Below are 12,980 nucleotides of genomic sequence, written 5' to 3' on the forward strand. Positions count from 1 at the left end.
TTTTTTTTTTTTTTTTTTTTTTTTTTTTTGAGACAGAATCTCACTTTGTAGCCCAGGCTGCAGTGCAGTGGCCAGATCTCAGCTCACTGCAAGCTCCGCCTCCTGGGCTTTTGCCATTCTCAGCCTCCCGAGTAGCTGGGACTACAGGCGCCTGCCAAGTCGCCCGGCTAGTTTTTTGTGTGTTTTTTTTTAGTAGAGACGGGGTTTCAACGTGTTAGCCAGGATGGTCTCAATCTCCTGACCTCGTGATCCGCCCATCTCGGCCTCCCAAAGTGCTGGGATTACAGGCTTGAGCCACCGCGCCTGGCCTTAAGTTTATATTGAGCACTACAGAAACATCAATGATTTGGCAAAAGAATGAAGAAGGATGTGAGAGAACATTATTTTCAAACCCAGAATGAAGAAAAATAATAGGAAATAACAAAAATTGAGGGACCTCTAAAAGCATTAGAGTAGATGTTTTGGATAAGCAATAGAATACTGTAGAAGTAGATGTAATTTATGTGTTACTAATGACTTGATGAAATATACAAACTGAAAACTCACACTCAGTATCATACAAAACTTGGAAATATTAATATTTTACTGGAGAAATAGATTCTTCACAAATTTAATCTAAGTAGCAAGTATATGCTATGGGATACAAATACATATTTTTACATCAATTGACAAATTTGAGATTCTTTTATTTTTAACTTAACATCACTGGTTAAGTAGAAAAAAAGTTCCTCACTTTGTCCCATACCACTGATAATGCTGGTTGAAGCTGCTCAACTATAGGCTATCATCTGTGGCTATTAGGACTATATTTTAATTCCCTATAGATTTCAACTAATTTACCTTGAGGGAAAGCTGAGTCTCTGTGACAATATGGTCTTCAATCACCACTGCCAACATAAATAAATGCTTCCCTTCTAGATCCATCAAGAGTAATCTGAGTGGAATTTAAGTTTTTGATAGGCTTTAAAGAAATGAGTCCAGACGTGAAATAAGACCCTTTTCAACCAAAAGATATAGAATTTAAGACAGTTAAGATTCATGTAATAAAAAGTGTTTAGCCCTTTCTATTGGAAATTAGTCAGTTATCTTATTGAAATCTGGACTGTTCCCAAATTGATTTATCCAGTAATGAACTGAATATAGTCTGACGGCAAACTCACTATCATAAGTGAATGAGAATATCCTACCAGTCTAAAAATACTTTCCATTTAACAGTTTTTTTAAGTTTTTAAAATGTTAATATAAAGTTTTCTATTTGAGTATGTTTGAGTATCTCCTTGGATCACTTCATTCGAAATCAGCACTCCTGAAATAGCATTGTTGATTTTCATGCCCATCAATTTCTGTGAGTTTTTGGTGCTTATTTAAGCAAACAGTTTTACCTATTAGGAATTTAGTTATCCCTCCTCAGTGATAAGTTAGTGCATTTTCCTTATAGTATGTCCCATTTTCTTTTCTAATTCTCTCTATAAATTATTCAAGTTAATATTTTTATATAAACATTAAAGTTTAAAACCTCAAAGAAAAATACAATTTAGAATGTAGCCAATACCTGAGCGATAAATACACCTGTACAACATGAGGCTAGGAACCAAAGCAATGATAAGTATACTATAGACAACAATGAGGAAGGAAATATCTAACTTTTATTTAAAATAGTCAGGTAATTGATCTCAAAGTGTCTTCTCAATTTGAGCATTCCTGATAGGTATTTGAAGATTTCAACTCACAAATGATTGTGACATAAGTACAGACTAGAAAATTACATAAAAACTGGACTACTAGAAACTTTATTTCTTATCTTACATAAACATAAATGCAAAGAACAGATTCTAAAAAGTGATTGGATTTAGATAAAAAAGAATGATACAAAAGAAAAAAAAGCCAAAACAGATTCCATCTCTCTTTTTCTTAAAGTGTGTGCCTATTTATTTATCACTTGAGTAGGCAAGAGCAATTTTTATTGTTCATTTATCTAACTTCCTAACAAAATACACCTGTTAATTTATAATGTTAGGTTATCTAATATGGCTTTTGCTTAGACTCATATGCTTTTTGTTGATAAATCTATTGATTATACATATTTAAAACTTTGAGTTAGGACCTCTTGAGAATTCTTAATTTCTTAATAATTTAGTGGGAAATGTATTCAATTCAGATATTCTCTCACAATAAAACCAGAATATTCATATTTTGCTTTCTGTGTATCTTAATCTGAATTCATCCACAAATTTATATTTGATATGATTTATCTAATGTTTACTATGAATAATGTTATGGGGGACATCTAGTAAGCCAAGTTGTAATCCTGCCCCAGCCCTGAAGTATATATGAACCCAAATGCTTGTATCCTTAATTCAGGGACTTAAATAGCCATAATACAACAAAGAAGATGATTTGTCCTTGGAAATTCGATTTTACAGGGAAATGAAATTATTTTCTTCTTAGCAAAACAGAGTAAGATCGATAGGGTAGTTAACATTTGAATCATGTATTAAAGAATAAGTAAAATTTCCGTTGTAGGAAGAATGCCTGGAATGGTATAAAATTGAGAGGGAGGGATACACAGAGAATATCTGGAGTGCAAAAAGGATGCATGAAGAGGAGTTACAAGGAATAATGTCAGAAATGTAAGCATGGTTAGAAATGTTTTACATGATTACATGAAAACTGAATTATTATGGTCATTGTATTAGAGATTTGTTTGGGATCTTGAATTGAGAGCTAGAAATCCAGACTTGGATTTCTCTTCATGCATCCTTTTTGCACTCCAGATATTCTCTGTGTATCCCTCCCTCTCAATTTTATACCATTCCAGGCATTCTTCCTACAACGGAAATTTTACTTATTCTTTAATACATGATTCAAATGTTAACTACTCTATCGATCTTACTCTGTTTTGCTAAGAAGAAAATAATTTCATTTCCCTGTAAAATAGAATTTCCAAGGACAAATCATCTTCTATGTTGTATTATGGCTATACTATATTTTAGCACAATATAGTCTATCCATCTTTGAGTACAATTAAGAGAATATTCTTTTGGAAATAATGGAAAAAATTCCTTCCTTATATCAGTGTCAATTATACAGCAGCATGGATAGGAGCAGCATGAGATATACAAAATAAACTAGAAATAATAGTTATCATACTAATGATAGTAACCAGTACTTATGTATTGCTTACTAAAGCCAAAGACCTTTAAATATATGAACTTAATTTACATATGTTTCCCAAACTAGGAAACTGAGGCACAGAAAAATTAAGTATTGCACATGATAACATAACTGGTAAATGTTCGAGCAGGTATTTGAAACCAATAAAGACATCATATTTTATAAAAGGCAAGAATTCACAAATATCCACCCAAATCCAATATAGCCCATTATGGTTTAAAATACCTTTAGGTGGACATCATGAAACGCACATCATTATTATCCCCCTTGAAGGGTGAGGGAGCTGGGGTATTTATCCCCCAACTCTGGTTAGTCATTGGTTGATGGATGTTTCTTGGGACATTTACTCTCCGATGCTTCTAGCCTGTATGCAGGAAACGCTCAGGGGAGAATGGCAGGTCCTTGTAGTGGGAAACTATCTCCTTGGATGGGAATGTTGAGTGCCTAGGTGATGTTAGGCACCAATGGCATCTGTACAAACTTTTAAAAATCTGAGTTTCATAGCACTTACTAAATTTACAATGATGTATTTCTGAAGAAAAAAAAAAGAATCTTTAGGGGGAGATTTTAAATACAAAATGAATTAAGAATAGTGAAACAGCAACTTTTGGTAGAGTTTTTCACTGAAAAGACATGGACTTAAAACAAAAAATGTATATTTATTCGATTAATCATAACTTCTGAAATGAAGAATAGACATGATTAAAGAAAGAGCAATAATATGAATAATATTTTGCTTTAGCTATTTCTTGCTCACTTGTTCTTTAATGTGATTATTCACATTTAATGTCTCTTAGGGATTTCGCAAATGTATACCAATTCTTCAAATGGTTTATTGATGTTTTCTCAGAAACTAACATCTACTTTAAATCCAGTTATCCCAGTAAAAATACTTTTGCGGTACCAGCTCAAATAATCCTCTAGGAAAAAGGAATCTCTCTGCGATAGGATGGCAGTCTCACTATCCTCATACAGGTGGACCACTAGCCTGTCACTAAATCAGATATAGTGTGCTTAAATTTTACCAATCACAATGGAATAATATTTGCTGTTATTGTGAAAGTTATCTCCACAAAGCTCAAGAGTTTCTATGTCCATGTGGTAGCAGGGAAATAGATCTTGGTAATCTAAGCATCTCAGTCATATATATCTTAAGTTCAGTTGATCAGAATTTGCCCAACACAAACCTCTATTCTTTCCTATTTCTGAAGAACAAGGTAGCATAGAAGCATTGGACAAGTTATCTTAAGGAAGCTAGGTAGTATGTGTGGATGTAGCCTGTAGTTTATCTTTCTTTCTTGCTGGTCTTTGCTGAGGGGTAATTATTTTCAACAAAGATTAATTGTTGCTTCAGTCCCCACTGCATCTGTTACTGTGTCAGAGACATTTCCAGGGCCTCCAATATTCAGACATTCCACTTTCCCTTCCCCAAATCAAAGATTCTTCTCATTTGCCCTTTCTTCTCATAGCCCTTTCAGCCAGCTCCATAGCCATGTAGAGTCAGGAATTCTTTCTTGCTTTCTTTAAATCACTCCGGTGTATTGTGGGGCACTCTTAAGCTTATCCACCAAGACTCTGCTTAGTTACTGCTACTCTGTCACTTAGATGCCCTGTTTGGTGATGGAATTGTCTACAACTTTATGTTTACTCTGAGAAGCTGGAAGATACAATATCTCTTTCTGCTTGGGGGCACCCATCATTAACTGATAATTCTAACATTCCACTTTGTAATACCTGCTCCAACACCCCCATATTTTTCAACAATTCCTGTATTGTAAGGAAATATACTTCCTTTTTACTCATGTTTTCTTCATTGAACACACTTCTTTTTGACCGTTTTCATATTTATGATGCTATGTTTTTCAAACCAATTTTTTTCTTTTATTCATCCTTTACTTCAAAAAACATACCTTCTTACAAATATTTTTCAATTAAAGAATATAGTAAAATCCCCAATATTATTCTAAATTTAAAACTTTGAAACATTCATATGTTCCTTAGTTCATTTCATTATATTTAGTGCCTTTTGTGTTTTTTGCAGTGCTAATTTGTTGTGCATGACATAAGTGTTATTAATGATACACCCCTCTCTAAGTTTGTGTGTGTATAGCCTACTTAGCCATTGAAATTATTTCTCTTTTTACAGAGTTTAAATAATTTGGCCAATGAACCTGTCACAAAAGATAGGTCTAAAATAATGGAAATAGTTATAATTTGTAGTTGCTGTGTATTTATCCAAACTCACTCATGAAACAATACTTAGCCAATGTGATGTCATGTTTTATGGATTCATTCTGTCTGGTTCAGCGCTTTCTATATGTAAAGGAAATATTTTTAAAATTCACATTAACTCTTTTAGACCACTAAATACCATGCAATGTTTTAAAAAATGATCTATTTTTAATGTAGTATCCTAAATGCCTAACATTTTCAGGCATTTATAATGACATAATAACAATAACAACTTTTTAGCTCGAGAAAGAAGGTAAATTATTTGATATGTTTGAGTCCAAATGATATAATTTCAAAAAAGAAATAAAATTTAAAATAGTGATCACATATTAGTTAAAGGCATAGCGCATTTTATATTATTGATTTATTATAATTTTCTGACTTTAATCTACACTTCTTTCAGAATTAGCTGTCCACTCTGACTCACAATGCATTTAACACAATCTCTATTGCAGGTTACTTAGTTATAGAAAATCCATCAAGTAAGTTTGTTAAATATTTTTTTCTTCTTTTTGAATATCAAAGTTAGATGCACTGACTCAGTAGAGCCTTACTGTGTGATTCACTTTTTGTGTGTTTGTTGGAAAAACCTCCAAGCTGGATATAAATCATAAAAGCATGACTAATTGCATGGTAACTGGAGAAATGCTTTCTCTCTCTCTGGGGTGAAGCCTGCATGTCTGTATTTTAGCTTGGGAAGTAATACGGGGATATTTAAACTCCTTGGGGTTTGAAAACCATGTCATTATGAGAATGAGGTCACTGCAATATTTTATATCTTCTAAAACCTTGTAATGTATAAAATGTTTTCTGTCTGACAAAGAGGTATTATGTGCTTTAGGATTCAATGATAACTTTATGCTCTTACATTTACTTGAAAAATGTTCTTCATTAAAATGCTAAATCCTTTATTGAGTGTCACTAAGAAATTGAAGGAATTTTGTACCATGAATACAAAGAAAGTGAGCTTAAAGAGGGAAAGTTAATTTTATAAATATAACAGAGTGACTTTAAAAAGCTGTGTTGTTTGTGGTTTTGGGGATGTCCATTGTTCTTTAACTTGTTAACAGTGAAGCCAGTGCCAATGCTAACGTGAACAAATATAATCTAACATGACCCTATTCTATACCCTTCTTTACTTGGAGGCCAATAAGCAAGAAATCCTTCCTGCAACATGTTGAAGAGCTTTGCACAAACAACAACCTAAAGTTTCAAGAAGAATTTTCGGTATGTTACTAGCAGTTGTCACAACATTGCAAGACCTCCAGTCGTTTCATGTGTCACATTTCATGTCCATTTTAAGCATGCAAGGCCATGAAGGACTCTGGCCTTGATAATCAATACCCAATTACCAGGCTGATTGTTTTGATAGTAATGTTACACTGGGCAGCCTCTGGTGCAACCTGATCAGAATTATTCACCTACTGTGTCAGGAAAAGGTGCTCTTCTTCAGACCTCCCCTGTATTGGCAGCATGACCTTGTCTCTTCTCTGCTCTTTCATCCAGATGTAGATGCAAATATAGATTGATACATTCATTAGGTTTTGTGTGTGTGTTCAAGGTTTAGGTCATACTATACATGTAGTTTTATATTTAAGTAATTATTTTACATTTAGACACTAAATTATTTCATTTTACATTTACCTACTTGGATTACATTAGTGATATAGATGAATGTGAGACCAGAACTTGATGCTTCCAGAAACTATAAGAAAATTATTTCTAGAACTGCCTAAAAAATTTTTAAAAACCATATAAACAATGTCCATGTTTTACAGGGATCTTTTTAAAGTTACTATGGAATAAGTGCTGTATCATATAATGAAAATGTTTAAAATTAAGAATTTGTCACTTTAAATCTACTTAAAAGTTGGGAATAGTTTTATTGTTTTTAACATTTTGTGTATCTATAAAACTGAAATTATTTAAAAACATAAGGTAGATATCAAATCTGCAAGCTACTTTAAGACTTATAAGCATCTTTTATAACTTAGGTGATTATTTTGTTATTAAGAAAGACAGATTTCTAAATGTCACCAAAAACATTATTTCTATTTTATTTTTTTCCATGAAATTCCCAGTGTGTGAACTTCTGAAACAAAGACTAAAACAATTGGATTAAATAATTCGGAATTATAATATTTCAGTCTCTTAGGGAATAATAACAAAAATGAGAAAAGATTAATGGTATTTCCTGCAGCCTTTTGGTTATGCTTCTTAAGAAATATTGGTCTGGACTTAACAAAATCAATGGTGCCATAAAATTCTTCCTAGCCTTTAGACAGCAAGAATTCTCAATTTTTCAGGAGCAAAAGTGTAATTTCACTAGAATAAGAGCGAATATAATTACATTATGCATGACCAAGTAGATAAAAAGTTTTATTAGCAATAACATTTTCACATATATTATATGAGAAAGTTTCTAGTTTAACTGTTTTGAAGACCATAGTTTTAAGAACTTTTTAAACATTGTGTTTTGTCTAATGCTTTGTTAAGAATTTCTAAAGCAAATTATTAAATTATTGTGTTTTAATAAATACATTTTTGTGCATATATTTGATAAACTTTTTAACTCTGGATATATTCACTGACATCTTAAATATTTATAAGTTCCTACTATGTGATAGGCATTGTATTTGGCACATTGATATATATTAAATCAGCACTTACCAGCTAAGTGACTTTGGGCAAATTTCTTAAACTCTCTGTGCCTCAATATCTTCATTTATAAAATGATAATATCTACTTTATTAAATTATGAATATAAAATGATTGAATAAAAGCAATACTAAGAACAGTAGCTGGCACAAATATTAGCTATTATGATGATAAATTCTACGATAAAGAAGCTCATGTTATGGTAAGAACTGCAGATGTGTAAAAATTACAAATTTACTGTATCATGATGGAGATATGTATAAAGATTGAGGATCAAATCTGTTTGTATATCAACCAGAAGAGATTTCATTAAAAAGGTGACTTTAAAGATGAACTTTAGGATGAGCAGAAGTCTAATGAGAAGGTAAAGGAAAAAAGGTGTTCCAGAGAGAGGAAAAGGATAGGAATGCAAAAACAGTCTAACTCATCTCGGGTACCACTGAAAAGAGATAGAGCTAAATAGGGAGAATTGTGGCCTTGTGCACCCTGGTAAGGATAAGACTGCCCAGTGTAACATTACCATCCAAACCATCAACCTGATGTTTGAGCATTGCTTACCAAAGCCAGAGCTGCTTAAATCTAGAAATGGAAACTTTTCTGTGAAATAATTATAAATATAAGTGCTCTTTCAGTCCATTTAAACTCACCTTTTTTCTCCCTTCTTTATGTATTTCCAAAACTTTGACACGAGGAAGCTGTTCTAGGACTCCTTACTGGGTTAAAAAGTTTTTGTAAGCCTTTGGTGCCAACACATCAGAATTCAGATCTTACACTATTCCTGTCCGTTAATACATACCCGTATGTAAACAATTGTCCAGATTTTAATTTTGGGAAAAAATAAGAAAGGGAAACTTATCTAATAAAAGAAATAATTTATATTGATGTTGAAAAATTGTTAACACACATATGTTTAGTGCTTTTTATGGAATTTGGTAAGTTGAGATTTCTAAAATGGAAAACTATAAATTTCATACACGTAAATTTTCAGCTCAACAAAATAATGAACATATTTTCTTATACCAGACTTTTTAATGATGCTTGCTTTGCCAAGAGCAAGATAGGTAAATAATATCATAAATTTTCATCAAATGTCAATAATAGATCTTCTTGACCCTTCATCTACATCTGATAATTCTTAATCGCACCTTTGCATTCCATTATTGATTTAACAATGCTTACTGAGAGCAGGAATTGACCTCTGGCATCTTCTCAAACTGACCAATGTTGTACCAATTAATAGGCATGAAATCACACTGCCTGAGGAGAAAAAACAAAAAATAAATCATTGAAATCCCTCTTCCTACTAAGTAGACATTAAAATATTAAACAATAGTGTGTACCCGATGAAACCATTAGTAACATATGTAAAATGGTCACTAACATGGTTGCCACATCTTAAGGCTTCCCAAAGTGCAAAGAAATTATCTTAGAAAGAGCAATAGCCCAACTGAGCAACTTTATTCAGGATATTTTTGGTGAAAGCCTAGGGAAACTCATTACTGTTAACTTGATCTCATTTCCACAGTTATGATAAGTGCTTTTAATTTACAAATTAAAAAAAGTTTAGAACAAATAACTGTCTTTTAATAAGTGAAATTTCTTGTTTACTTCTGATAAATGTAAACTTTGCAATGACTTTATTTTACAGGAATTACCAAAATTTCTTCAGGATCTTTCTTCAACTGATGCTGATCTGCCTTGGAATAGAGCAAAAAACCGCTTCCCAAACATAAAACCATGTATGTGCATTTTTTGGTTTTGGTTTAGCTAGGAAGTATTTTTAAATGCCTACCATCTTAACTTTTTTTGTTGTTTCCTTATTTTATTTTATATTGATTGAATTATAATAATGTATTTTATAGGCAGTGACTATCAAATTATATTTCTTTTGCTTTGTTCATATTTAACTAAAGTTAGTATACATGGTTTTCAGTTTGTTCACACAAGTTCACTTAGGCAGGTGCAAGAAACTGTAGACCTAATAGTTTCTTAGCTTTGTAATTTAACCCAAGTAATGAACCTGTTTAACATCTTCCAACAGACCTAGCATCAAATGCAAAGGCAATATTCTCACTTAGCTTTGTGCATTAGTTTCCCTTACAAGCATAGCAGTGTTTTCCTATGGAACGTTAAAAAATGCATTGTAAAATATTCATTGAAGATCAGAGTAAATGTGCACTTACATGAATTCGTTTTACAAATGAGGCCGAATTGTGCTTCACCATGGTAAATACAGGTTCATTTTTCAATCAATAAGAAAAGAAACGGTGTTATTTTCTTTAAGAGGATTATACAAAATCTGTGTTATAATGACACCTTATAGCTGAGGTAACCGAGGAGCAGAGAAGCTAAGCAATTTACCCAAGGCCATATGTATGGTAGGCAGATCATCTGGAATTCAGACCCAATCCTGCTTACCCATTTTGCCTCCTTGAAAACAAACAGACAACCCGTCAAAACAATTAAGCAGTGGATATTTCATGTCATTTCCATGTTTAGTTAAACTTATTACTGATGTTTCAATTATAATATCAAGTTGGTAAACTTTCTCAGGAAAAATAATTTCTGACATTTTTCTTTGAAGAAAAGTAACGAGTACAGGATATCTAATTTTACTAGCTCTTAAAATATTCTAAAAAGTAGTAATTAGAAATTTGAAAGAAAGAATAGGCAGATAAATTAATGGAAAAGAATGAATGGTCTAGAAATAGACCTAACTACCTAGAAAACAAAGTGGTGTTCCGAATTAGGGAGAAAAGATGAAATGTTAAAAAAATTGATACTATTTGCTGTTCCAACGACAACAGATAAACAATAAAAGATATATCTATACTTCATTCCAAAAAAAAAAAAAAAAAAGTCCCAATGGGTCAAAGATTGAAATACTTAAAATGAGAAAAATCCATGAAATTTTCAGAAAAAACTATCATTTGTAAAAGTAATAATAATTTGTAATGACAAACAACTTTGACAAATGGTACAAAATCCTGAAGTCATAGAGAAAAATAATAAGAAATTTGATTGCATAATAATATAAATTTTTGTATGGTAAAATGGATAGACAAAGTCAAGGACAAGTGACAAACTAAGAAGAAAATTTTAATTCATATGACAAAAGGCTCTATGTAGCCTTCTGTTTTAGCATACTTTTTAAAAATAAAAATGAGAAAATGTGAAAGGCGGTTAATAGAAAAGGCATTAAAATGGTTAATAAACATAAGCAAAGAAATTCAGTTTCACTTGTATTTAAGGAAATCAAAATAAATATTATGAGACATCAATTTGTATTTGTCAAAAGAACATAAGATGTTTAATAATACCTTGTGATAGTTAAAGTAAGAGGAAACAGAAGTTTTCAAACACTTTGGTTCAGAGTGTGAATTGTTAGAGAACAATTTAGAAATGTTTTTCAAACATTTGGAATGCATACATATAATCTAAAAATTTTACTGCTGGTAATATATTCTACAAGTTTACTCCTACATATATGCAAAAATTTCAATTATGTCTATTCAGCATTTTATAATTGTGGATCATTTAAATAATAATAAAAGGTTAAATAACTACGTTATATTCAAACAGTGAAATACTGTATAGCTTTTTAAAATAATGTATTACATATCTTTGTTTATGCTGATATGGAAAGACACAATTTAAAAAATGATTTGCAGAACAGATTGTATATCCATTTATAGCTAAAGAAAATTAGAATACAAAGAATATGTATAGAAAATTCTGGAAATATATACAAGGACATATTAATAGTCATTGTCTCTGGGTGGTAGAAATGTGAGAGAATAAATAACTTTTTTAAATTTGCCGCCATCTGTGAAATTGGAATGTTATATTATGAACTCCTTTGTGTTACTTTTATAGTTAAAAAAAAAGTAGTAACAATTTAAAAAGCCAATTAGCATTTGTTCCTTATATTTTCTTCTAGATAATAACAACAGAGTAAAGCTGATAGCTGATGCTAGTGTTCCAGGTTCGGATTATATTAATGCCAGCTATATTTCTGTAAGTTACTATTTTTATGTATTTTATAATTGTATAAAACATAATTACTGAAATTGTGTTATCTTTCCAATAGATGGGGATATGGATATGCCTAATAGAGATACTAAATTATCAAAAATTATTTCACCAGTACATGGCAGATGTTCAACTTCAGGCTACACATCCCTGGTCTTTCCAGTAATTCATATGCTTTGTTAATGTATTCTCCATACACAATGAAGTTTGCCAATCTCTGTGAATTAAAAATTATTAAATGGACAGTTATGTCTATATAACATGAAAATCTGTTCTGCAGCTCTTCCCTTCTAGATCTGCAGTCCTTCAAGTGAGTGATAATGCCATCACCATCATAGGTACATTGAAACCTTATATGCACTCAAGACCGCCACTTGGTTTGCACATTCATGGAATCTTAAAGAAGGAAGTGCCCTTAATTTGAAGTTCCATTCACCTTGGAACTCTAAAAAATTCCCATCAGTCTCTCCTGGCATTGATTCATCCACTTCTTTCTAAGGCAGATGATTCTATCTCTGAACAACTCTGTTTTACAGTAGTTGGGTTTTTTTTTTAACCAAGTTATGTCCCTTTACATTCTTACCCACTGACTTAAATTCTAATGCATAGCAAGCTTAACTATCTTCATTATGGTGAATCTACAAATACATGAAGATTTCCTCTGCTGCCCACACTCTCCATAGGCTTTTTCTTATCCATAGGTCTTCTCACCCATGCCCGCCATTTCCTTCAGCTCTATTAGGGCTCTTGTTACATGATGTTCCACCCTTTCTCCAACATTAAACATACTTGTGCTATGTCCCATTCCCTCCAAGCCTTTGTCAAGGAGGGAAAAAATGAATTAGTACTAAATCTGATATTGATTGATAATTAATCTAAAATTA

The 12,980-nt window shown here is 31.8% G+C and overlaps 1 protein-coding gene across 1 annotated transcript in view; it reads left to right on the forward strand.

Annotated features, from left to right (window-relative positions):
- Positions 1–12,980, forward strand: part of PTPRQ (protein tyrosine phosphatase receptor type Q) — a 212,543-nt gene that overhangs the window by 178,531 nt on the left and 21,032 nt on the right. The window contains exons 36-39 of the mRNA XM_031936254.1: positions 5,862–5,888; positions 6,552–6,633; positions 9,713–9,803; positions 12,005–12,081. Of these exons, the coding sequence (XP_031792114.1) occupies positions 5,862–5,888; positions 6,552–6,633; positions 9,713–9,803; positions 12,005–12,081 (277 nt within the window). The remainder of the gene's footprint in view (positions 1–5,861; positions 5,889–6,551; positions 6,634–9,712; positions 9,804–12,004; positions 12,082–12,980) is intronic.

The sequence above is a fragment of the Piliocolobus tephrosceles genome, chromosome 10 (assembly GCF_002776525.5).
Source record: "Piliocolobus tephrosceles isolate RC106 chromosome 10, ASM277652v3, whole genome shotgun sequence".
Classification (NCBI taxonomy): domain Eukaryota; kingdom Metazoa; phylum Chordata; class Mammalia; order Primates; family Cercopithecidae; genus Piliocolobus; species Piliocolobus tephrosceles.